This window comes from Stenella coeruleoalba (genome assembly GCF_951394435.1).
Source record: "Stenella coeruleoalba genome assembly, chromosome: 10".
Classification (NCBI taxonomy): Eukaryota; Metazoa; Chordata; class Mammalia; order Artiodactyla; family Delphinidae; genus Stenella; species Stenella coeruleoalba.
In genome coordinates this window covers 86,183,159-86,210,244 of record NC_137156.1, presented here as the reverse complement: position 1 = coordinate 86,210,244, position 27,086 = coordinate 86,183,159, and the positions used below count along the sequence as shown (strand labels likewise).

Below are 27,086 nucleotides of genomic sequence, written 5' to 3'. Positions count from 1 at the left end.
ATGTTTGGTAGATCAAACTGCGGGTTACAGTTTTAACAGTGAGTTAGAGCAAAGCATTGACAGCCCTACACGTATATGGTGAATTTCCTATTCCCCAGACTGTTCCAAGAGTCAGTAACCCAATTTTTTTAAACCACGGTATTTCATTGACTCTAAGATGCTCTTGATGATAAGTATTATTTTAGTATTTTACTAAGAAAGAAACATACAAGGCTCCTAATTGACCCATGGCACGTTCTTGATTCCGGGGTCTTCATATGTGCAGTGGGGAGGCGGAGTGGGGAGTGCATCTTAGCATTGGTGAAATATACTCTGTTACCGTTTCACTTTTCCCAACCCCTCGTCAAAAAGGAGAAGAAAAAAAGTCAGATTTTGCTTTGTGATTGTCTTACTGTGATATGAAGACTAAGCCTCCCTCTAGGCACTCATATAGTCACAGGCCCAGTGCTTTAGATTTTAAGCAGTGGGACAGGTCTGCTGCTGCAGATACTCAGGAGATGCTTAGCGTCTGAATTTTAAATGAAAGTTTCAGTAAAAGAGACAGAGGATGGCACTGCAGAAGGCGCTTATTGATTGTGCCGTGCGGAAGTCGCACATTTGTAGATGCAGTTTTGCCTCCATAGGGAGCATTAATTGTATTTTCAGCCCAGATAGTCATTGAAAGTTCACCGAGGGTCTTTTTTTTTGGTACTCCACGAGACTCACTCCAGCAGAAACTCTCCAAAAGGAAGTATGTTTCGCCGCCATTTATGAACGGGGCGAACACGTTCTTTACCTCCTTAGGACCTTCTCCACATTTGACTCCAAAGAGTAGAGAAGCGATTTGGAATGGTCAAGTCAGGCAGTCTGGACTTTTGTCCCACTTCAACACTGTGACCTCGAGCAAGTCGCGGTGTCTCCTCCTTCCACTTCCCCATCTGACTGTTGAGAAGGTTGGTCTTAAATGATCTCCAAGGTCCCTTCTGCTTCAAAATTCTAACACGTAGGGTAGCAGCAGGCTCAACACATGATAGGAGTGTTTAGGCCACAGAGGTAATCGGGCCACTGAGCCGTTAGGCTAGTTTTTAGGCCAGTGGCAATAATGAGGTAAGACTAAGCAAGGATGAGTCATCACTTCGTTGTTGTGATGGCTGGGGTTGGGGGAGGGTGGGGGGAGAAAAAAGCCAGACAGAGGAGGGGACGTTGCAGCTCCCCAGATCAGGCGCCCTTTAGGGCGTCTACGTTTATGTGGAGGCCACGGTGACGTTCCGTGAGTCAGGCAGAACTGGCTGCGGGTCTTAGTAGAAATGCATATTTTAAGGGCATAAATTGACATTTAAAAATTCAAAGATTATTCAAATAAAAATTGGAATTGGAAAAAACAAGCAATTGTCTTTATTTTAAATAAAGCAGGCAGTCCTTTACTCAGTAGGGTTATACACCACGTGCTGCAGAATTGATTTGGAAAAATGAGGTTTTGGGCAGAAATGTTACTCACAGCTTGATAAAGAACAGGCAGGGTGTTAGGTAGGTAGGTGAAGAACAGGTAGGGTGTTAGATAGGTAGGTGAAGAACAGGTAGGGTGGTAGGGTGAACTAGGTCAGAAATGGCCAACTCCACGCTCTTCCTCAGTCTTGTTACAGGAACCACGTGACAGGGGAGATCTTCCCGCATAGAAAGAGCCCTGATGAATTTGGGCAGGGCCTCCAGGCGGGTGGCTGAGGGTCAGGCTGTTGATAAGTTATCTGTGGGTTAGATACAGTTTGGTTACTTGACTGAGAAACTTAAATGAATGGAGACCCCCCTCCCCCCGCCAAATTCTGTTGGGCTCTTCGGAGCAGCTGAATGACAAATGTCTTCTGATGTGAGAATTGTTTAGAGCAGAGTTTGGCAAACTACACTGTCCAGCCAAATCTGCCCCCTTCCCACCTGTTTTCGTATGGGCTGCAGCTAAGAATGGCTTTCACATTTTTCAATGGTTGGAAAAAAATCAAAAGAAGAACTACGTTTTGTAACATATGAACATTGTATGAAATCCAAATTCCAGTATTTATATATAAAGCGTATTGGTACCTAGCAATGCCTGTTTGGGTATATCTCATCTGTGGCTGCTTTAACGTAACAAGGGTAGGGTTAATAGTTGAGACAGAGACCCTGTGACCCACAGAGCCTAAGATGTTTATCCTCTGCCCCTTTCCAGAAAAAAGTTTGCTGACTCCTGGCTTTGACCTTTTCTATATTCCCTTTCAACCAAGGCTAACCCAAGGCCCACAGAACTTTTCCCTGTTCCCCAGAACTCTCCCGATTCTGAATGTTCTGTTCCCATCTCCATGACCCATCAGGATTGCACTGTCTTAACTATGACTGCCCCGAACTGTCCCTCCCACTGAGAAGTAATAAAAATCCATGGACAGTGCCTCTCTCTTGATTTATCTTTTGGGGTCCAGCATCGCTAAGAGGTCTGTGCCCCACCCCCCACTTGACCCAGTAGCAATGCTATACTTCATTGAAGAGCAGGCCATGTTTTGTTTGATGTCTGTCCTAAAAATCTTTCTTAAAAAGAAAAAAAAAAACATACAAAGTGAAATATTTATTAAGTTCTACATGTGAGAAATGTTCAATTAAGTCAGCTTGGAGTCCTGGCCACCCTTGGGAATTGGGCCAACCTGCGGTAACCCCGGGAGCTGCAAAGTGTGCTTCTCTCAATGTTTTATCCAAGTGAAGAGCAGGTTTGGGTGAATAACCATGATGATCCTAAAGGGCAAATGGTCCTGTTCCCCGCCTCACCCCTACCACACACTAGTCTGAAGAATTTAGTCCATCTTAAAAATACAGACTTAGGAGGGGCTTAGGAGGTGAGATGGGCCAGCCCATGTCTGCCCTCCTAGGACATCCTTCCTAGGGGGGAGGGAGGATGGACAAAGCATGGGGGATCCTGAGTGGCCTTTGGCTTTTTCAGCCCCAAGTCAGTAACTTTTCCATTTGAGAGAAGAGGATCTGCCCTTGCTTCATGATGATGGTTTAACCAAGTTCAGGAAGTGGATTTTCAAACTGGGCCTTTCGCCTTGGAGGAAATATTTTATATTTCACAGGTCTCCCAATTCCCACCTCCACTTTATAAAAATTTAAGTCTTTGGAAAATATTTTTCACAGCATCATTTTTTTATTCTGAAGTTCCTAATTTTAATTAGTCATTTTGCAAGCCAGACAGTAGGGCTGGAAAAAAAGAAGAAAGAAAAAAAAAAAAAAACGTGACTGGGAAAAATAAAAGACCCATCCATTTAATGAAACTTCATTTCCCACAGAGGGTGTTTAAAGGTAGGGGAGGACCTAAGAGAATTGCTGTCCTCCTGGTGGTGTTCTCAGTTCTGTTTTACTTTTGTTTTGTTTTATTTTTGAAGATAAGCTTGTGAATGGCCCTGTCTTGGTTCTGTGAGGCCCCTCCCCAGCACTGCATTCTGCGGGGCGCATTTCCCTACAGAATTTGCTGGCAGCCCAGTGTATCCTCTTCATCAGCTTGCTGGGATTACTCATCCTCTCCGGCACAGCAAGAAGGAACAGGCAGCATGCCCATTGCTTGTTTATTCCTTGTTTTAATTTTCATTATTACGTTTCTCAGGAAATGCACGCCTTAGCTAACAGTTACTGGCACACAAAGGTATTTGAGTTCTTGCCAACATTTGGGGAAACTGAATGAGATGCCTTAGAGGAGGGTTGCCCCATCCTTTGCTTAAAGTTTTCTTTCCTTTTTTTCTTTTTTGTTTTTTTCTGTCCTTTAGCCCATGAAGAGCATCATGCTTTTGAAGGTGGACGTGGAAAACACTAATTGCACTCTGTAAAGAATTCTTTGTCCTTTGCTGATTGGTTTTGGAAACGGTCTTAACAGGAGGGAGAGTGAAGAGAAGACTTGCCGAAGCCCGATGCTGGTCCATTTAGAGTGGGTTTCTGCCCTTGCAGATTGAGCAATTAGGATTCAAAGTGGCAGGTGGGGTGGAGGGAGATTGTGTGGGTTTTTACCGTCACATTACTTGCTTTTTTTTTTGCTTTCTGAATTCTCTGTTCTTTTCACTCCATTTTTTTTTTTTTTTGCCCTTTTAAACTCCTCATTCAGTCTAATTATTGTTTTCTATACTCCCCTTTCATTGAGGCACAAGAAATTGGTTTCCCTTTAAGTAGCTCTGCTGTACCTAGTTAATGAGAATATGCATAATCGTGACAATACTGCTTTTGAAAACCACACTGTCCTCGGAGGAATACTAGCTGGGTGAAACCTGTCTTTTGATTATTTGTTGTGACACATTCCTACATACTGTGCACTGGGCATTGTTTTTTCTGTCCCAGGGAAAAGAAAAACCTTACTTAATCTGATTTTTCACTGAGAGCACACACATCTTTTATTTTTCCTTTTTAAGAATTTTTTTTTTTCCGAGATGAAAGGAAAGGAATAGTTGGGTTGCCAAACATGAAAACTATAACCACAGTTGAGTATCAGGATATAAATCAAACTGTAGATCTTTGGACCCTCGGTGGAAATACTTTCCAACCAGAATTTCAATTTGGCCTTTTCAAAGGGAGGCGCTTGGAGTGGTAGCAAGGGGTTTGTCTCAATAGGAAACCTTATAATTTCTGATCTAAAGAGGAGGTGATATTTTAAGTGTTTGAATTAAGCTGCTTCTAAATTTTGGGTGTGTGTACCCACTTAGGGCTTTCCAAATGAATTCAGACACATTTTGTTAAATGATCCCCTTTTACCGTTCACATTGTGTGTCGTTTCCAATAATCAATCATTCTCCGGTGTGGGCAGCTTTCCCCTGCCTTTTTCATTTAGGAGCAGAAGTTAAATCTCATTTCCAGGATGAATGTGAACATTCACAAAGTTGAACTCTGAATGCATTCTGTTCACATTAATTTTTAGAATTGTTGAGATACATTGTATTACGTTACCAAATAAATACCGGTTTTAGTAGAAGGAAATGACCACCCTCTGGAACACTCAGAATGTTCTGATTTCCCTCCGTCGACTCTGCCAAGCCTCCTACTGCGTCTACCTGAAAAAGGCAGGGCCATTTGGAGACGCTTCCTCCTGCTGGCTTTTCTTTCTGGACTCAGGGGAGCTAAGGCATGCTTATACTTTTCACAAAAGGGCGGTGCATCCCAACTTCATTGCACCCAGGACTTTTAATTCCTCTTGCAGTACTGACCAGCAGAGAGAGGTGGGGCTCCTTGCAGCCCGCAACCTGTGTTTGTAAATAAAATCCTCCATTCAAACATTTTAAAGGATTTGAAACAATATCTTTTTACAAAAGTCGTGCCCTTTACTTGCATCACTAACCACATCAACCATAATAACAATGATCATGGCTTTTCTTTTTTTTTTTTAATGCTTTGTTTCTAAACTTGAGTTTCTCCAGTGATTTCAAAATGAGGTATAAGGATATCAGACCCATTTTTCAAAAGCCTGGAACTTTTATTTTTTTAAACATTGTACTAACATCCAACTTGTTTTTAAATTATTGATCAAGGATTTAAAAAAAATATTCTGGGCATGAATTTAAATTCTTTTTTATAATATAAGTACTTTTCTGATAGAGTAGAAAAAAGGATATAATTGACTTATCTTCATTATAATTGTCATATATATTTCCACAAGTAAATGGATGTTGAAGTATTTTTATTTTTGAACTTTATTTAAAGCATTGTGATGACGTGTTCAACTTTTGCATGTATGTAGCTTTTGAAGTAAAAAAATAAAAGGAATAGGCATGTTAGGCTCCCATTAATGTTTTCTAGTTTCTATTGTTTATGATCACGAAACATGGTTTAACACACAAAGTAGGTTTTTTTGTCCCAGAGAACTTGTGCCACTCTTTCTGACCCTGTGGAAAATACCAGCTGTGAGAAGGGTTTAATTTGCCCAAGTTAAAAACCTATCATCTAAATTACCCTAAGAGAGGATTTTGTCAGATTTTGCTTTGGAAATTGTTTTAATTGACTATTTAGTTCTTAAGAGACAGTGTATGAACTAAGCTGATGTAATCAGTTTAAAAACCTCTCATTACCTTTTTGGATTAAAGAAGCTAATACTCTGGAGATACAAGGAAATGTTTTGTGGGGCACGTGACTTCAGTGTTAGGGTGGCGTCCCCCCCTTGGCCACTGCTGGGTAAAGGGGGTACTTGCAGTAGAATCCGGGTGACTTTCAGTGAAGTCTTTGCAGGTGTAGCCTGGACTCTCTGCATAGAGCCATCCAGAAGCCAGAGAGCTTGCTCTCTGGTCTTTGTCATTCCTATTAAATAAGGACAGATGGTACTCATTGAAAGTAACTTGTCTGTATTTCGGTTCTCTTTTGTAAGCGCTTTCTGAATGCCAGCTCACTCCGTTTTAATATTCCTCCCACCCACAATGTTTCTGCATTTCTGAAGTGAGGGTGTAGTTTACAGAGGACACGTCCATTTAATATGACGTGCCTGTTAAATTGAGGGATACAGTTGATGGAGAAAAAACATGGAAAGGAAAACACAATTCTGGTAAACTTTGAGTTTAACTTGACTCTGACCTTCTCCACTTTCTTGAATTTAGCCGATGTCTAGATCATACATGTAGTCACAAGACTTTGTACTTGAAAGAAATTTTGAACATAATTGAGCCCACTAGACATAGTGTATAATCTACCCACAGAGAGATTGTCCTTTGTGAAAGGACAGGGGACTAGCCAGCGTGATAGAGCTGGGCATTGAAGTCTGCAGGCTACACCGCAGTCCAGGCTTCCTTAAACAGGGAACACTCCAAGTCTGTCCCCCTAACACCAAAACATGTCACCCCGATCACGCACTAAATATCTGATCCAACCTGGCCATCGATACACCGATACATAATCAGATACCCTTGTTATAAGCAGCTCTCGTTCTCTGCCTGTCACACTCAGTGACCGAAGCAGTGTCACAGTGTGGTGTTAGAAAGTAACCTTATTATCCCAGGAGGCGGGCATTTTGCTACACGATGCCCAACTCTGAGAGGATCCCAACTTTTGTATTTACACAAAGCTGACAACGTTTGGAGCGACCACATGGTGGCGCTGCTTTCCCGCCAGCGGTTCTGCCTCAGCAGCATCGTGTATCCAGCTCTGTTTGTATAATCATTTTAAGGTTCCACTGCCTGTTGCTCTTGTGGTTTTATAAAAATTTGATGAGGTACTACCAGTAGAAGTTTAGCTCTCCTACACCTAGTAAAAATGTGTCAAAGATAGAGCACTCCGGATGTGCTTTAAAAAAAAATCTCAAATCTTAGGCTCTCATTGAGCCTATAAGCGGTTAGGAAGAGAAGGAATGAAATAAACTAACATATAGGAAATACCAGAAATATTTCATCAAAGTGGGCAAATCTTGTGCCCAAAGGGAGAAGTAAAGTTAGAGTTTGATTCTTTTTTCTTTTTAAATATGAAACTCCCCCTTAAGAATGTAAGTCTGCTGTTCACCTTTCCTAGATTGATGTTTCTGTCACGTTTCGCTCGTTACAAATGAAAGTAGAGGACTGCCTGTAGACAGTTTATTTCTTAAAAGAGGATATTCAGACCGATGACAAGTTACTTAAGAGTTTGGTGAGTCACGATGGTCAATGCCTGGAGAACTAACTGCTGCAACAGCAGAGAGGGGTCAGAAGGTGAGGAGGAAAAGGATAGGAATGGAAGTGCAGTGAAAGCCCCCTTGGGGTCTCTTCTCCTATGCAGCAGTTAGAGTGGGCTCTTCCTCTCCATCTCCCATGAGGACAAAAGCCCAAATAGATGCCTCACACATCTGATGATACTGTTCTGTGTTTGTTTTCTGCTTTTACATATGCATCGGAATCTAACAGCACTTCTTATTTAGGTTAACCCATTCAGGCTCCGAGTCACTGTCTTATCGATCTGGCTGATACAACTCTACTCCTAAAACTCACAGACTCTTAGAATTTTAGAGTGGAAGGGACCTTTGAGATCATCTACCAGGGCTTCTCATCCCTTAGCACGCAGAGGAATTTACTGGGGTGCTTCCTTTCTCGACCCCGAACCTAGAGTTTCTGATTCAGATACCTGCCTTTTTAGCAAGCGCCCCAGGGGTTCTAATGTGGATGGTCTTCAGACCCTCACTTTGCAAACCCCTGATTATATCCAACCCCTTGATGTTTCAAATGGGGAGAGCCTCACAGCCACCGCCGCCCCCCCCACCCCCCCACCCCCCCCCGCAAGCTCTCTCAGGTGACCTGATTTGTGTGTATAATACCAACAACCTTCTGAAGGCTGGAGAAAGCCATTAGTACTTAGACTTGAGAAGGTGATGTTCGTAAATAAGAACTTTATGGCTAGGACCACAAGCAGTAATAGGTAGCCCACCTCCGGAAGTCCATAATATAAAACCTTTAATACAGAATGGTGGCTTTTCTCTTTTCTAGATACCATTTCAGCCTGTTAAGAGAGAAGAAATTAATGTTCAGAAAAAGTAGGTACCCCATATGTGCAGTAACTCCTTTTCCATAATGTCTTATGGCATCTGGGGTTCAGCATCATTGAACGAGATTAAATGAACGTTACAGAGCTATAAAATTGCATGTAAAATAACTCAAAAGTGTTCAAATGACTATCAAAGTAGTCTGGGAGTGAATTTCCACTCAAATTAATTGTCACTCCTAGATGTGGCTTAGCAAAGCTGTTACTAAATTGGAAGGATCCTTTGATACGTGGAAGTATCCAAAAAAATCAAAGTATTCCCTAAACCACGTGAATGATAAGCAAAAGTCATTGTGAAGTCAGTATTATTTTGTTCATCGTTGCTACTAAAATTGAGAGTCCCATTGTATATGTGTGTGTTGAATGTATCTTACTAGAATATCCAATACAACAGCCTTTTGGATATTCTATGCTCTTGTGTCCTTCGGAAATCGCAAGGTTGAAGAAACCTGTCTTAAATGGCTTTGTTTTGGTTGCTGCCTGAGAAAAGTGATCAACTCACTTAATGAAACGCACGATCTCTTTATGACAGTTTCAACTTAGGTTGAAGCCAGAGAATTTTTCTGAAACTTCTATCTGGGAACAAGTGTTTGAGATTTATTAACCTGGCAACTTTGCATGAGAGAAACAAACGAAGTAAATATTAGCATTTCTGAGTTCTCTATAGAACTTTTTTTTTTTTTTCAAACAAAGAAGCGACGTTTGATGAAGGTTTAGGAGGTGAAAATTTTAATTTTAGCAGTTTACATAAGTGATGAATGGGGAATATTAAAGGACTTCGAGCATTTTAATTAAGTTACAGTGTTTCTAGTTTCAATTAGAGCTGTTAGCTTCGTGAGTATACATTAAATCACCCCCCCCAAAGAAAAATTTCTCAGCCCGTAATCAGGTAATATGGCTGACAGCCACTGTATGGTTTTTCAAAAAGTCTTAACTATCTTCTCAGTAATTGGGTAATAACAAGTCACCATCCCTTTGCATGTCCCCCCACCGAGATTTCAGTTTCATTGAGATTGTTACACAAAAAGATTTCTGAGCTTAAACTAGTGGGCACACTTGACCTTGGCACCGCCAGTACCCTTTGTCCCAAATGTAAAATCTTATCACTGGCATTCACAGTTATTCATTCTTTTGAACCGTGTTACCTGTGTAACTTGAAGCCGGTTTATTTGCCTGATGTTTTGGATCTGCCTGTGCCCCCTCCTCCCCGTGGTATACCATCTGTGCCCTGTGCATTGGGGGCCCTTTCACATATGGCTACAAGCTGGTGTAATGCCCTTCCTTTTGATCTGGCTTCATCTCGTGATTTGCTCAGTATTTTTAAGGTCAGACTGAAAAGTTTTCTGTTCCAGTTATTTTTGATTTTATATTGTGTGTTGTGTTTGATGTTCAGATACATGTGAAAGTTGCTTCTCTAAGTCAGTAATTTTTATTCCAGCCTTTGGCAGCCATCAGGTAAGACTAGACTGTACTTTTCTTACTTGAAAAAACATAGTGATTTATGTGTTTAGTGCACATGTTTGGACTTTTCATGCAAAAGTTCTTGCCGTTTTCTGATTCGGGACTGTATTGCTGTGAATTGGTGCTCCTTCCTTTTCTTAAGTTAGAACTTCGTGGGGTTTGTTTAAGTGTTCATTAATCTGTAGAGCTTTATGTCGAGATCTTTCCTAATCTGTTGCCGTGGATTCTCACGCTGTAAATGGGTTCTATAGTATAGAAATGTCGTTCTACTCCCTCAGGTTTAGAATTTCATGCAATGTTAGAAACCACACTGCTTCATCTTAATAAGGTTCCAGGTATATATATGTGTGGTGATTGTCAAACCCTGTTTATTCCGGCACCTACTGAAACTTTCTGTCCACCTGTTTGGATGCCTGTGAAGCTCCTAGCATGGTGTCTGACACCTAATAGGTTGCCATGCGTCCTCCGGCAGGAAGCAGCTATTCCTGTTTCTTCTACTCCCTTCTTTTTTTTTTTGCGGTACGCGGGCCTCTCGCTGTTGTGGCCCCTCCCGTTGCGGAGCACAGGCTCCGGACGCGCAGGCTCAGTGGCCATGGCTCACGGGCCCAGCCGCTCCACGGCATGTGGGATCTTCCCGGACTGGGGCACGAACCCGTGTCCCCCGCATCGGCAGTCAGACTCTCAACGACTGCGCCACCAGGGAAGCCCTCTTTTGCTCCCTTCTTGAATGTATTTGGTGATAGGGCTCACGTTGGTGTCTTAGAAAACACATTTTATTTTCATTCTTTTTCTTTACCCTTTACTAAGAATGGTTTCATTTTAGAGTAAGCCAATCATGCTTGTTTCTCTTTTGTCCCCCAATTTGCCCGTAAGATTCAGTTGCCCCTTATGTAGCCACATAAAGTCAATTTACTCTTGCTTTCTAGCTAACATATGCCTTTAAAAACAAGCAAAATGCCAGCACTCTTATTTCTCCCATTCATCTGCAGACTCTTCCTAACTCTCCCTGTAAAAGCAAGCAGTTCAGGATTGTGTATATGATGCTCAATTAATTTTAACACAGTGAATTAAATGAAATTAATTAATTAAATGAGGAGCAGGGCATAACACTGTGAAGGCTCTAAGATTTCCTAATATCTCCTCCACCCATTTGAGTCTGATGACTGCAGCCGTGTATTCGGTGTGTACTTTATCACCTAGAGGTTATCCGTGCGCTTTTGGAATGTGTTCTTGGTGGTTTTATAAGCATAGGCTCTGCCTTCCCACCTCAAATTCAGTTTTTTCGAGGCCAACCGGTGACTCTTTTAGTGTAGTAACCGCTGTTAGAGAACTTTTCACTGCTTTCACTAATGAATGTATTTTTTAAAACTCTCTGGAATTCTACAGGAAGTTAGGTCTTTTGTTATAAAAAGAAAACAGTAGCACTTACAAGGCTCAGCAAGCCTTAAAATGTGTATCATTGAAATATGTATCTATTTCCCATCATCTGGCTCGGCCATGGTGCTGACTAGCGTATTTCTTGCCAGAGAAAATAAGTTTAAATCATAAGCATATTTAACTAGCGAGCATAAATCATAAGCCTTTCCAGTCATAAGCACGCTGAACTCTGGTACCGTTTGTACAGATGGTATGGTTAGTGCGTGTGCTCCACCCAGCCTCAAAGATGTGGACAAGTTTTTACTCCCCGATTTCCTCTTTCACTGGGGAAACTTAAATCATTTGTTTTCGGTGCACATAGAATTCTGGAGAGCACAGACCTAGAGGAGGTTTCAGGTCCTAGGAAAGTTTTGGGTTTTGTGACTTACTGGAGAATGAAGGAAGCGAAGGTTCCATACTAAAGCAATAATGCCCCCTTTTAAGGCAAACATAATTGGTGTTTTGTGAAGATAGTCAAGTTCTGAAGGGCAGGACTTTGATTTTCAGAGTGTATCTTTAAAAAAAAAAAATCACGGACTCAGAAATAAAATTTTAACAGAAGTCCCTTGGCTTTCAAAGAGTGTTCCCCAGGTGGCTGGTTCTACAGAAATACTTCGGGATACTGCAAACAAAGCTCCTATTGTAAAATATATTTTTAAAAGTCTAGTAAAACGATAGCACATCCATACTGACGTGCGCTGCGTGGCAAAACGTTAACATTTTGGAAGCCAGTAAGCGTAATTTACGTGCTCATTGATTTTGTTTTATGAAACAACACTTTTAAGACCTTTTTATTATAAAATAAAACCAAGATATAGAAAAACCACCCAAAACAAACGTGTAGCTTAGCGAATTGTTACACGGGGAAGATTCTTAGAACAGCACCCAGGTCGAGGACTGGTGCCCACTACCCCAGGAGCTGTGCCCACTACCCCAGGAGCCCCGTTCATGAGTCCCCTCCTGGTCACAGCCCCACGTTCCCCATTAAAATAACCTTTATCCTAACTTAACAGTAAGCACTTCCTTGCATTTCCTTTTGGTTTTATCACTCGAGTGATAAACCTCACTTTTATCTTTTTCTGTAGAAGCTCCTCTACTTATGAAAGTTGAGGTCAGAAAAATCATTTATGAGCCCTTTCAATGATAAGTGCAGAGTGACCGTCTATAAACAGTTGCTATCCCCCCAAGTCAACAACTGGACAGGCTCTGATGTGCTTCTGCTGGGGGTTGCTGCTCTGGTCACAGCTATATTATTAACAGTAATAGCTAATGTGTATGGAGTTCCATGCCCTCTAAGCACGTGGAATAATTAATGTACTTCTCTCCAAAGCTCTAGGAGGTAGATCCTCTCATTGTTGTCCCCACTTTCTGTGTGTGCAAACTGAGGTTCAGAGAGGTGGAATAACGTGTCCGAGGTCACACAGTCAGTCTGTCTCAGAGCCAAGTTATATCCAAGGTAATGGCTCCAGCCCGTTCTCCCAATGCTATGCTGCCTTGATGGAAGTTGAAGATTCCGAAGCACAAGGATTTTGAGATTCCATATAAGAGTTTACTTCTAAAGAAGAGGATCTACAGCTTTAAGAAACAGATGGAAAAATTGCTGTCCTAGATCACCTTTTTTCCTTTTACAGATGAAAAAATGACCGAGAGAATATAAAGAATCTGTCTAAAGTCACACAAACAGTTGGTGGCAAAGTTACAGACAGATCCCCAAACCTTCCAGCTGTTAAAATCAATGATCTTTCCTTCATTCCATACCTTATGTGGAAAAAAAGACATTTTCTATTCTGCTTTTTTGCATCATTTCCACAGGGCAGAGTTGACTTGAAACCAGTTTATAACTAGGCCGCACCACCCACTTGCTTATTTTCTCAAGGTTTTAACTGGGAATTAAAAAATTTGTATTTGAAGTTTGCTTCCCCGCGGCACTGACTGAGTGCCCAGTCTGGATGCACGTGCCTCACTTCTTCTCCAAAGAATGTACAAGAATAACACATTTGACTGTTGTGGATGGCAGGTGAAAAAGAATTACTGGTATAGTGTAGGCCCTTCAGCACATTCACGGCCAATTCTGGATTATCCCAGCACAGATGGATGGTGCAAAATCCCTCTTCTGCTTCTTACTGGTGACCTTTAACTATTTGTGTTTGCAAATGCTTCTACCAGAGATTGCAAAGGAGAAGAGCAGAGAAGATGGAATTTGATTCCATGACCAGAAGGTTAGGCATCCTGGTAAAAGGTTGGGAGGTTTTGGTGGCAGACTGTGGGATCCTGTCTGGGTTGAACCTCTCTGGGATGCCCGACTTGGCCTTGCGTGCAAACCTTCAGAAGGGAGGCAAACTGGGCATCATGCACGGAGCTTAGTTTGAAATTTGTGTTACTGCGTGGAAATCCTGTTAGCTTGTGCCTTGAGCAAATCACCCATCTTCTCTGAGCCCCGGTTTCCTCATCTTTAGAAGGGAAGAAGGTGGAGCTGCTTCAAGGCAAACAGCATACGTAGGCACCCAGCTCGGTACTTTGCTCATGCAAAGCGTTAGTAAATGGTACTTCCACTGGTTGACTGTATCCGTGAAGTAGGTCCGGTAAAGAGAATGAGCCGATCCAGTGAAACTCTGGCACTTTCCTCGTGAGGGATTGGCCCAGCTTCAGCTGTTTGAAGTCCTGCAAGTTGTTGGTGGCAACACTGGCCAAACCCGCTAGTCTCCTAACTGCTTGTTTACCGGTCTTTCCGCCTCATCACACCATATTGGGGAAAACAAAGCTACCTGCTTCACCTGTGCTCTATGTACCTGGCTACTGAGTCCATTTGCCACAAACCAGTTTAAAACCTGAATGAACCTTCCAGTTAATTATTTTTTAAGGACATGACTGCCATCATTACTCAGGAATATGTATTAAGAAGGAAGTTTGGGGGCTTCCCTGGTGGCGCAGTGGTTGAGAGTCCGCCTGCCGATGCAGCGGACACGGGTTCGTGCCCCGGTCCGGGAAGATCCCACATGCCGTGGAGCGGCTGGGCCCGTGAGCCATGGCCGCTGAGCCTGCGCGTCCGGAGCCTGTGCTCCACAACGGGAGAGGCCACAACAGTGAGAGGCCCGCGTACCGCAAAAAAAAAAAAAAAAAAAAAAAGGAAGTTTGGTAGATGAAAATATTTCCAGGCCGAGCAAATTAGTATTGAAGCATGAGTCCCGTGTTGTGCAACATGGATTGCAGGCATGTAAACATGACACTGGACGAAGACTGTAGCAGGCTCCCAAGAATTGCCTGAGTTATAGGCATATTCTTTGAATCCTGGGTACCTTAAAGGAACGTTGATAGGCATTAATATAGCTGAGATAAGGATTATATGGGATACTGACTCATTCAGCAAGTATGTATTGAATCTTAGTTAAAGTAAGTATTGCATCCTAGTTAAGATGTGCCGGGCACTGGCACATATAAACAAGACATCATCCCTTCTTCGTGTAGCTTACGATTCAGGGGATTGGTAAATACCATAGAACTTCTGAACTACTCCACGGTAAGAAAGACAGGAAGTAGATCTGAAACATCTCTGAGTTCCAAATGCCTACACATACTGCAGACTCAATGCAGGCTTGAATGAAGGAATGTTTGCATGTTACCCTAAGCAGAGGTGGTTTTTTTAATCAAAATATCCTTAGATTTCTAAAGCTGAGTGTTTTCACTAATCTCAGTATTGTTTTAGAATTGTCTGGTAATAGTTTTGACAATGAATTCAGTAACCACAAAGGCTGTTTATAATTTGTTGGTGCTTTTCAAACATCTTTCAAAGGCAAGCGAGCCCCTGACTTTTGCTCAGTAATTCACTCTCTTTCTGTCTCTACCTGAGGGGTAACCGTCATAAAACGGCCTGTGCACCAACATGTTAAGTATGGGCATTCTTACACTGTGGAATGTCTAAAGATTGCTTACTCTGTCATTTTTAAAAGCCCTGTAATTCCTTATAAAGCATATATAGCATCTGAACAAGAAATATGACACTAAGTCTAGGATTAAATAATATCTTGGGGCTGCTACCTTATGCATTTTCAGCAGTTTGGGAACTCCACTAAGTGCAGGTTAACAAGACCAGAGCATCATAAATGAGCATCTGTCCCATGACCCAGCTGGAGACCCCTCCGATTATTCATTCCAGAAGCACGTGCTGACACCGAGTTCAGCCCTCTCGGCTCTCCCACTCTTAGTGGTCTTTTAAGATTGGCAGGAGGTCAAATCCTTCCAGCCCCACGCTTTGTGGCATGGCTAAATGTTCTCTGGGTGTTGCATTGTAGCCCTGATGACTCAATTTTCAAAATTAAAGTAAACAAAAGGAGACCCTGGCCAGGGAGCAATCCAACCCTGAACGTTTACGTGGAAAAGGCTGTGTGTGTGTGTGTGTGTGTGTGTTTTAAGTGTTTTAAATGAGAACAGGCAGCTCTGCGGAGAAGAACGTGTTCGATTGGGCACCACTGCTGTTTTGCCCACTGACCCGGGCTTTCGCAAGCCCAAGTTCATCCTTCCACTTCAAAGGCCTGGCTCTGAGCGGATCACACATTTTCCTTAATGACAAATTAATCAAACTTGATTTCTTGTACGAGATGGATACAAAAGAACGACAACTCCCCAAGGCCCGAAAGTCAATAAAGCCCTTCTGGCTCTGATTAGAGTAACAAAAGGATATCTGAGAGGCATCTTCCTCCTGCTGGAGGCTGTGGGACGGGGCTGAAAGCAAGCCGGGCTTGTAAAGGAGAAAGGCCTTATTAAAACACGTTTCAGCTGCGACTGAGTGCATGGCGAGCCCTCCTGACAGAAAATTACTTCTTAGTAGATGCTCACCTTTACTCAAGAGCAAAGTTTCCGCTTAGAAGGACTGAGAGGAAGTAGTATATTATGAATCTGAAATGTTTATAGATCTCTCCTTTTATGTTTCTGCTGTGAAGATGAAGTTAGAAAAAAAGAAAAAGAAAAATCGCTCTGTGATATCTGGCAAGCGTTAGAGATAGCCCTGAGTTTGGATAAGGAAATTGACTTCTACCTGGCTAAAAAGGGAATTCCCCGAGTGCAGGGGCTTTACCTGTGAAGGCAGGCCTAGCCCAAGGTGAAGGAATGGGCTTCCAAATGCAATTGCTGTGGGTCTGCGCCGACAGCGCACTCAAAGGAGAGAGTGAGAGAAGCCTTCTGCTAAATCGGGGAGCACAGGATTGCAGCGCAGAACCCTCTTAGCAGCTCTGTCATCTGCCGGTTCTGTGGGGCATCCGAGGACAGTTTGCATCCTTGTGATGGCTCTGCCTTCTAAATTGAGAAGAATTGCTGGTGCATGAAATATGGTCCCCTAACTGTCCCGGGCGAGCTTTACGCTTTTCCCAAAACGCCTTCACAAAAGGAATGGTTCATACCTTGAGATCACAATTTTGGAAAGAAGTCCCGGAAGGTTTTTTTCTTCCCCTTTAATAATGTAGGCAAAACACGCACGACTACACACTGTGGGGTCCGCTTCCGTAATTTTGTAGGGTCCGCTTGCCCAGAGCCCCTCCCGCCACCCGACGACTGGTGGCTGGTAAACGTGGGTGGAGGGAAGTGGGGTCACAGGGGTCCATCTCTCACGGCTGACACTTGGTTTGAAGATCCCTCCTCCAAGTATCTTTCTGACCCTGACAGGTAGGTTTCAAAATGTCTGTGGCATTCCAGGACCCTTAATAATTTAAAGCTGTCGTTTAGATTCCAGCAACGGGCGAACTATACTGAGGGTTCTGCCGCCCCCCGTGAGCTGGAGCCGTCCTCAGCCCTGCTCTCTGACATGCAGGCTCCAAGCTGCCAAACCCTCCGCCCCCACCCCTCCCTGCTCACCCCTTTCTGGTGCTCTGGGGGTGAGCCCAGGCCCCCTCCCCCATCGAGCCTGCTCTGAGCTTTCCAGCTTGAGCGCAGCCCTCCTCTCTCGGAAGCTAGGAGACACCTGAGCCTCTTTAACTCCACACACACCGCCCCCCGCCGCCCCCCCCCCCCCCCTGCCGTGGCCCTCGGTTCATCCTGGTGTGCGTGTTCGTTTGTCAGGCGTCCCCGGGCCTTGCCACACTCCACCTCACCTGGGTCACAGGAAGGATGAACGCCCCCATCATTGGGTGGGAAGAGTAAATTATGCATGAAGGCCCACTACCAACTGTTAAGCGTTGTTCTTCTGTAGGTTTTGCTGTTAATGCCTCATGGTACTGCAGTGTTTTGGTCAAGGTAGGCCTGGGTTTTTTGTTTTGTTTGGGGGTTTTATTTTGTTTTGGTTTCTAGGTATTTGGCTCATTGTTTTAAAATCACATTCTAAAGTAGAGTCCAGAAACCCTTTATTTTTATGAAAATTCGTGTTTTTAGGATAGAAGTAGTACATGCTCATTTAAGCAAACGTGAACAATAATAATAGTAGCTGGCCGCCTCCCCATCACCTTTTTTATTCCTAAATGATTAGTAGGAAGTAACAGTGTTTATGAATATTTGAAGATATGCAAGAAAATTGGGCTGCTTCAGGCCAGGGTTGGGGCGAGGGGAGAATGCAGGTGTAAAGAAAGTAAGGGATACTGAGTAGGAAAAAGGAGGGACCAAAGGAATGCGGTGAGCCTGGTGAAGAGGCACCGCCTTACCTCAGGTGGTACAAGAAAGAAAGTTATTAGCAACACCTGTCTCTTCCCCGTGTTTAAGAACGTCATTAAAGGAAGCCTAGCTCCACCTCTTAACTCCGTTCCCGGAGGGGAGGTTTGAAGGCAGAGAGAACCTGCGAGAGTCCCCTTGTACTTTCAAGGGTTTGGAAGGCCCCCGAATTAGAAAGTAAGTCGTCACTCCCACTGATCGACAAATACGCATCATCTTGCCACCAAGAGGCAGAAATTTTGGGCCCTGCGGAAACTTCCGTGGAGGTTTGTGGTCTTTAATTCTTTTTCTTGTCAGTGTTGTATCTTGTCTTTAAGAATGGCGTGTGCCCCTTGCGTTTATGTTGCTGAATTCTAGTCCCCATGACATGAGTTGTGCGCTGTAAATGGTTTCTGCTGGACGGTTGGTTAGAGTTGGAGAGTGTGTCAGATTCTAAGAGGATGAAAATGGGAGTTACTTTGGTCTTCTTGTTTGGTTTGCCTCGGTGGGTTGTTACGTCTCTTTGCCCACATGGAGCCCCCAGACAGAGCAGCCCTGGAATGTCATTCAGATGAGGTGGCAGAGGCTGCAGTGGTGTGAGGACTTTGCCAGGACGGCGTGTTTGTGTGTGTCTTTGTGCCTTGGGAGCTGAGAAGATGCCTTCTGCCTGTGGAAAGGCATCAGTGACTCCTGGTTATAACATACCCTTGTTCTGACAAAGCTCAGTAGCCATTTCACATATCCGTTTCATTTTGTATATTTCATTTTTTTTACAAAATTTTAAATCTTGTCTTGGAGACAGAAACACCTAATGAGTTCCTAGATTGAGCTGTTGGAGGACAAAATGTGTTTACCTGGGACAGAACACAGGTTTTGAAAGCAATTTGCGTTCAGAGTCTGTTACAGTGACTGGCTTCTTTATCTCCAGTTCTTAGGGATACTTTCTTCATTGAATGAAGTTCAAAATAGATCAAAAGTATCTTTTCTTTTTTTTTTTTTTGCGGTGCGCGGGCCTCTCACTGTCGCGGCCTCTCCCGTTGCGGAGCACAGGCTCCGGACGCGCAGGCTCAGCGGCCATGGCTCACGGGCCCAGCCGCTCCGCGGCACGTGGGACCTTCCCGGACCGGGGCACGAACCCACGTACCCTGCATCGGCAGGCGGACTCTCAACCCCTGCACCACCAGGGAGGCCCAAAAGTATCTATTTTTAAAAGCTGCAGAAATTCTAAGGTTAATTTTTAGCCGAACAGGTAAACAAAGCACTCAGCTCATCAGATGGTTTCCAATTCACTACCCACGTGTAACCCGCCAGCGTCAACCTTGATAAACTAACCAGTGTGGTTTTCCTGAGATCCTTGCGAGATTCCTCCCAATAAGCTAGAGGGAGTCATCAAGAGACAACAAAGACCAGCTGTGCCTTGGAAACTCGTGGTGAGGGTTTGTTCTAGAGAGATTCCACTGTGGTGGAAGGTGAGCCCAGGACAGTCCTCTCTCTCCGTCGGTTAGGTGGTAAGGTGTGGTCTCCTGCGCCCAGTAGGACTCAGGCAGGTTGGAGACCCTCTCCCAGGGTTGCCATTGCAGATTTCCAAGAGCCAGTACGTTAGGTCCTCCAGGGTTGTCAGTTACATAATCCCACCTCTGTGAGCTCAAGCACAATGAGGAACCTTTCTCAGCTGCACCTGCCAGACACAGGTGTGGACCCTGTTGGAAGGAAGATAAGCTGCCATTTACCTTTGGATATGAACGGGCTTCCTGAATCCATGCTGGTCATCCTTTGATGATTCAAGAGCAGTCACTGACCTGAATCAGGGTCCCATCTAGTGACACTCCCTTCTTTCAGATGAGGGTGCTGAAACTTAGAGCAGAACGGTCCCTTGTTCAAGGTCACAGAGCTAGTGAGCCTCAGAGCAGGATCTGGACCTCACTCCCCATATTCCACATACAGTTTCCTTTTCTCTAGGTGACTATAGTTTTGTAGTTGTTTAAATCACACATCCCTGTTCTCTATTCTGCCTTTATTTTCTGAATTCTGTCCATTCCAAGCCTGAAGTTTTCACTGAGGAAAATACATGTTTTAAAAGTAAGAATTAGGGGGCTTCCCTGGTGGCACAGTGGTTGGGAGTCCACCTGCCGATGCAGGGCACGCGGGTTTGTGCCCCGGTCTGGGAAAATCCCACGTGCCACGGAGCGGCTGGGCCCGTGAGCCATGGCCGCTGAGCCTGCGCGTCCGGAGCCTGTGCTCCGCAACAGGAGAGGCCACAGCAGTGAGAGGCCCGCGTACCACCAAAAAAAAAAAAAAGTAAGAATTAAGCAAAACACCAAATTAACTTCAGTAGTTTAAAACATTAGGGTACAATGAGAGAGGGTCACCATAATCACCACTGCATTAGGGCTACTGGATTCCAAGTGACAGGAAAACCAACCGAGACTGTCTGAAAGAAAAAAAAAATTATGAATGACATAACTGAAAAGTTGTGGAGGAATGGCTTTAGGCAGAGTCTGATCCAGAGACCTGTTGTCTTGGTTCTTAGTTTTCTTTTGTCTTCATCTTCCAGGTCTAAACCTATATCCCCCCAGTTTTAAGTGCAAAAATACAGATTTTTTTTCTCTCCTTCTCTCTCCGGAGCCCTAGTAAGTTCCAAGGTTGTGTACTATTGACTCTAACTAGTTCTCATTCTTATTCCTGAGCCAGTTACTGTGGACAGGGCACAGCCATGCGGTGACAGGGCAGGCTTAAGTCACATACCCATCCCTAATGCAGGAGTGAAGTCACGGTGGTGGTCCGCGGACAAGGGGGTATTGATACTGGGTGACAGAACTGGCGCACAGCAGGTGTTCAAAGGATCTTTGGAATGTAAAACAACCAGGGGTGAGCCCTAGGCCAGCCGATGGGGCACCTCCCAGGTGAAGACCTGGTCGGTCCTGAGGCTTTGCTGCCCGGTGGATGAGGGGGTTTCGTGCTGACCTGTAGCTGTGGTCATCACCCCAGGTCTAGGCCGCTTGCCTTGCACGGGCTCCTATAGATGCCCAAGGAGAGTGAGCCGGATACGGAGTGAGTGCCCTCAGCCCCGTACCATCCCACCGTTGGAACAAACACTGGGGCCCTGCCTGCACAGACTCTTAACAGTCCATGTCTAGTTTTATAGGCCAGGTTATTTTGTAATAAATTCTTGTTTTCAAAGGATGAGCTGCTGCCTGATTCAAAAAGCAGATTTTAATCCACCAAAGAACTTTCCTGAAAGTCAAGATTTACTTTCTGTGCTAAAGCGTTAGAGCTGCTCAAAGTAAAAATGTCTCTGACTCTATGTTAAGGGAATTTGGCTTTGGTAGGAGAATCAAAAATGTCAAAGAAACAGAAATTTGGAAATAACACGATGGTTGATAGGACCCACCCTCTGCCGGCTGCCCCCTCCCCCTTCTCAAGTAGAAGAGCCTACTGTTCTTCCCATGGGGGTGGCAGTTTTCAGGGACGGTCTTGCCAAAGGTGAGGTAGGGAATATAATTCTTTCCAGTCAGGTTGGGTTTTGACTCTTCACAGGCTAGAAATACTTCCTTGCTGTAAATGCTGGAGGTGAGCGAAAGGATTAGACCCCAGCTGCAAACGCATGCCGTATGTCTTAGAAATGAATCTGGGCACTGTGCTCGTCAGCTCGGCTTGCACGCCTGCTTCCCTCTCTTTCTGCCGCCAAATTTCCTCTCGTGGAGTTGGTCTCTCTCTTACTGGAGTATTTCCCATGTGTTTGCTAAAGGGAAATCACCACCAAGACATCTGCAAAGTCTCCAGGCTTTGAAGTACCCACAGGAAACTCGGCAAAGAGAAACCCAGAGTTACTTTGAGTCTCCCGGGTGGGTGGACCTACTGTTTGTTTGGTTTTGGTTTGGTTTGAGAGCAGCTGGGGGTGAAGCCCAAATCCAGGGCGCTGGCACCAGCGGAAATTAAAGTGTCTTCATTCTCCTACCTGAGACAGGAGCTTTAAAGAAAACTTCTTTTGTTTTTATTCAAAGCAATGAAAAATAAAAGCACGCATAGAAAGTGTTTAGTTTCCCCTTGTTCAAATGACAATTCAGACCCGCATGTGCTTTGAAAGTCTGTGTTTTGAATTCATAACCGTTGCAATGTCTGTAGCATGTAAGAGTTGACAAAGGGCGTTTGTGTACATTAGCTCAGGTCACCTTTGTGAGAAATCAAGGTGGTTAGCGTATTACCATTATTTTGGTGATGAGTTGACTGAGAGGAAGATGGAAAGACTTGCCTGGCATCACTTTGCCAGTGAGTGGCAGCCCGCGGTCCCTCTGATTCCAGAGGGAGCGTGTCCAGCTGAGAGACTCTTACTCTAACTACTGGGGGAAAGTGGCCTGACACTGAGCTGTTCTCCCCTCCACATCGCCCTCAAATTGTGGAGTCATCTCTTCTTTCTTTGGGGGTGGAGGCCAGTCTTCATGGCTCCCCAGATAAAATTAAAGAAATTAAACAATAATCACAGTATGATTAATAACATTTCTCGAGCTCTGTGCCCAAATCTGTTGTCAATTACATCTGTGAATTGGTTGGGCCTCACGGGAACCTTCCGTATACGGTGAGGACAGATGACCTGCCTGCTTGAGGTCAGTTGGCTCGAGGTGGTAAGCCAGGATTCAAATGCAGGCGGTCCCCCAGCAGGCTCCTCCTCTTAACCCCGTCTCTGTATAACCCATGCTGAGCACCTACTAGTGCCAGGCCCTTTGTCTGCACTATCTCATCGACTCATCACCATCCCCATTTTATAGATGACGAAACAGAGCTTCAGTGCGATTAAGTGACCTGCCCAGGTCCTGAGACTTAGGAAGAATTGGAGTCAAGGGCTGAGCCAGGCTGTTAATCCCCAAAGCCGATCTCAGAGCTTCTGCTCCATTCCCTGCCCCAAAAGAATACCATTGACAGTGCAACGCGTAAAACATGAGAAGAGCCCACTGCGGGGGTAGACGCCAGAGGCTGTGCTACCCAGTACAGCAAGAGGGTCCCAGCTTAGAGCCCCGCCCCTAGCAGACGGTGTGTCAGCGAGGCAGCAGACAGACAGGGATGCTGAGGCCCAAGGAGGCTCATTCACTTGCACAGACACTTCCACGTGTCTTACGGGGGGCTGCCACCAGGATCTGAATACAAGCTGGGTGCCGAGGGCCCTGGTCTAGGCAGTGGTGACTTTGACAACGTTGAACTTGAGAGCACTGTCCCGGAGAATGGGGTTTGGGAGCCCGGCTTCCATTTCTGCCCCGTCCCCCTTACCCCCGCCCCTTCAGCCTCCCTCCATGTCGCCCCTCTCCTCCAGAAATGTAGAGAAACTACCACCCACCTTCTTCCCAGGAATTTTGCAAAGAGTAACTGGATCGTTTCAGAATAGTTCTTTGAGTGGCATGTAGGAAAGTTGCCATCCAGAAGAAGAAAGTAAAATAATAATTATTCTATTTAAATGTATTTAAGGAAATCTCCCTGGGGGCAGTGAAGAGGAGAGCGACTTATACTTGTGGAAAATTCACAAGTTGGTGAAATGCCCGCGTCCCTGAGAGGCCGCTGGGTCGCTGGTGGAGTGACAGGGTCGTGGCACCGGATCTGAAGTCCCGGCACGAAGGGGTGGAAGCTTCTGAGCCAGAACTACCCAGGCTTCTGTACAAAAATAACTTGCCTGCCCATCTCAAAGGCCCACAGGGACGGCGCTTTGCGTGACCCCAGACTGGTTAGTGCCAAGTGCTCACCCAGCTTTTTTCAAAAACTACATTCCCTTGTCATCCGCAAAAGGGGGCTTCAGCGTCTGCCCTGTAATTAATTCCTGCCCACTTACCACACGGATCGCTGGGGCTTCTCCCCACCTGCTTGTGGAACCTGTGTTTGTCTTTAGTGGTAAGCCTGGCAGATAATGAGGTTTTGATGCCACCAAGCTGTTGTGGCAAGTTTATTCTGGGCTCTGCAGAGCCCTTGGCTGCTGCCATCTGGTCTGTTCAGATGTTGCCCTCTCTCCATTCGGAGGGCCTGGGTTTGGTGGGCAAGCTGTTCTCTTTACAGTCGACGTGGCTTTGATCTTGGAGACTGGCTTTCCCACTCAAACACCTGGTCGTGCTTAGGCTCTGCACAAGTCCACGCTCCTGCACAGCGTTCCTCGTCTCTTGATACACAGATGGCCACCATGCTGTGTGCAGCCGCAGGGACGGCCTGCTCAGCCTCCCACAGCAGAGGTTTTTCCCCTCCAGTTGATGCAGACAAGATAACCTCGTAGGTAAACACTTGGGTACTTTCCCATCTCTTACAGCTCCATTCCCTGCTCCACGCCACTCCTGTACCCACTCCTCTCCACCCAGTGTGAGCAGAGACTGGACCCCCTAGAGCAGGGCTTCTCGAAGTGTCTGGGCATCTGATCAGAATAGTGATTCTGATCCGTGAACTGGGGGTGGGCCTCAGATTCTGACGAGCTCCCAGGTGATGTCCATGCTGTTGGTCCGTGAATCACATGTTGAGCCGCAGAGTCTTCCATTACTTCTGGAATAATCTCCACTCTGGCCTCCCCCCACCCCCCAGTAATGTTCCTATCTCTCCTCCTTTCTCTTAATAAAACTTCACTGCCTTAAGTGCTATTCCTGTAGAAGCACCCTCCTGTCCCCAGGTGACTATTTCATACTCAAGTGATAACAGCTGATAGATAAGCAGGATGGAGAATCAGAAGCCTGTATCTTGAGAGCAGGGTATAGATATAGGCTGTGATGACTCTATGCGAATCACATGTGCAGTTGGTGAGCCGTTAACTGTTTTTCATGTGTCCTGACAGTATTCTATCTCAATAAGAATTTTTAAAAAATCACTTCATTGACAGTATAAAATTAGGTATTTTCATCTTTTTAATGCATTTTCTCCCTCCATCCTCAAAAACTCAGAGAAGCACAGAAGAACAACTCAGCCAGTCACTCAGAGTACCCAAATATAAGAGTAGCATCGCATCACTTGTGGTTGAAAAGGCTAGCTGTGTGCTTGTTACACTCGGTTCCCCAGCTGAGATCAGTCTGTTCCATTCAGGCTGGAGAAAAGCAGTTTCCATGTAAGAAGTCTGATAATATAATTAAAACATTGTCATTACAACTGGATTCAGGCTTCCCTTTTATCAAATCCTCAAGGATGACATTCAAAATGAGCATGGACATTTGAAATCTAGCTGAAGCAATGGCTTTCTCTAGGAGGGAAGCTCTTTTATACCATCTTTAAAGGGGCTCTTAGGATTCTTCAGTTGATACATCGTGGTCAACAGATGTGGAGCTGAGAGTTCAAGTCACCTAGATGCGTATCCTGGTTCCTTGGTTTTCCCCATGTTACTGAACCTTGTTTAGCCTAGCTTTCCGCATCGGTATAATAGGCACAGCTATCGTTATCGTTGATGGGTGGCTTGTCATGTGATAGGTTCTCTAGACTCCACCCTTTTCCCTAGGACAGCCCTGGAAAGCTATCTAATGACTGATGGGCACGGATACCCACCAATGAGAGCAAACCAGCCTGTATCACTGGAGAGGCCCTAGTGGCTCTGCTGTGCCCGCGTGTCTCTTTAGTTCCTGGATTGCAGGGTGGCCCACAGTGGATGGGGAGGTTCCCTGTGGGGGGCTGGTGCAGCCAGGACAGTGGGAGGGTTTGGGCTCTGGGGTTTGAAGGCGCTGCTCTGGATGGTCTGGTATGAAAGGATGTCAGTATCCAACTGGTCCGTCCCCACTTTGCCAATGAGAATCCTGAGGATTAGATGAGGCAAGTTGCCCAAGACAACACAGCCAGTGAGTGGTGGGCCAGGGGAGTGTCACTCTGGCTCCCATGGCCTTACCCACTGAGCAGCCTTCCTCGATAGGACATGAAATAAGGCACGTGAAAGTGTCTGCTACAGTCTCCGGCATGTGGTTGGTGGGTACTCAGTAAATCTTAGTGTCCCGTGCCCTTTGTCTGCACTGAATTCCTGCCCGGTTCTCCGTGGAATCCAGTGCTGTCCTCCTGTTTGGGGCTGGCTGGGGTCGGTAGATGTGGCTTCCACCTTTGACCTCTCCGTTACCCAGCAGGGCCTGGTCGGTGCTTGACGCACGGTTTCTAGCTCTGCCAGGTGCACCACTGTGCACGGGAGTTTGCTCGCTACAGGTTGGTGAAGTATTCCAGGGCAGGATGTTTACATCCCCTGGAGGAATGGGCACAGAACCAAGTCAGCCCTTGCTTGGCAACCCCTGGCTGTTCTTTGCAGCCTAAGGCGCCCTGCCAAACCAGCTCAGGAGAGGCAAACATAACAAGTGCTGATGCGCTTGTATTTTATAGAGAACATAATAAAAGTTTTCAGGATGATTTATTGTCCTAAACAAGAAAATACAATGGACGCCATCCATTATTCAACATGCTAATGATAACCTTTACTCTCTTGTCGAGGATGATCTAAGGTAGCGTTTGGTGGAAGTACAAAGAATACGCAGGGAACGCACACACACACACACACACACACAATCCCACGACATTCCATGCTGTGACAGTTGGAAAATTAATTGTGGAACGAAGGGATTTAAAACCAAGTGGAAAGGTAGGTTTCCACGTTTGCAACTTTGCGAGTGTCATTAAAATAAAATTAAAGGGGTTTCTTTAATTTTATGTGATTGACTTGGAAATGTCCCCCACGCAAAGTGAGTTTTGAGACCTCATTGAAAGCTTTCTTGTGATGTTGTTTTTTGCTTTCTTGTAATTTTTATGAAGTATATTTCTTGCAACTGACATTATTCCAGCCACATGGTGAAGAGGGCCCAGAAGTAGATCATTGCTCAAGATCGTCATTCATGGACCAGTTAACACTTAGGCGTCGGGGGTCGGGGAGATGACTTGGCGTACCATTGTTCCCTTTTAAGGGGAGAAACTGACTTCTTTTTCCCCTGAGAATGACAGTTGACTGGAAAATAGAAAAGTTTGTTTTGGTTCCATGCGAGTTTGATAGAGTTGGCAGAATCTTGCGTTGCTGACGCAGGAGGACTTTTTCCCAAGTCAAGAGGAAATGGTAATCAAAGTTATTTCCCCCGTGTTTAGTGATGCTCTGTATGTTTCAGTGGATATCAATAAAAGGTAAATCAGTACAGACAGGTGCTTTAGAATCACACCATAACTCAAGTATTGAT

At 44.9% G+C, this 27,086-nt stretch overlaps 1 protein-coding gene across 2 annotated transcripts in view; it reads left to right on the top strand.

Annotated features, from left to right (window-relative positions):
* Positions 1–5,755, top strand: part of EIF4E3 (eukaryotic translation initiation factor 4E family member 3) — a 39,265-nt gene extending 33,510 nt beyond the window's left edge. For both annotated transcript variants that reach the window (XM_079933016.1, XM_079933017.1), the window contains one exon: positions 3,759–5,755. In XM_079933016.1, coding sequence (XP_079789142.1) covers positions 3,759–3,805 — 47 coding nt within the window. In that variant the 3' untranslated portion in view covers positions 3,806–5,755. The remainder of the gene's footprint in view (positions 1–3,758) is intronic.
* The last annotated feature ends 21,331 nt before the right edge of the window (positions 5,756–27,086 follow it).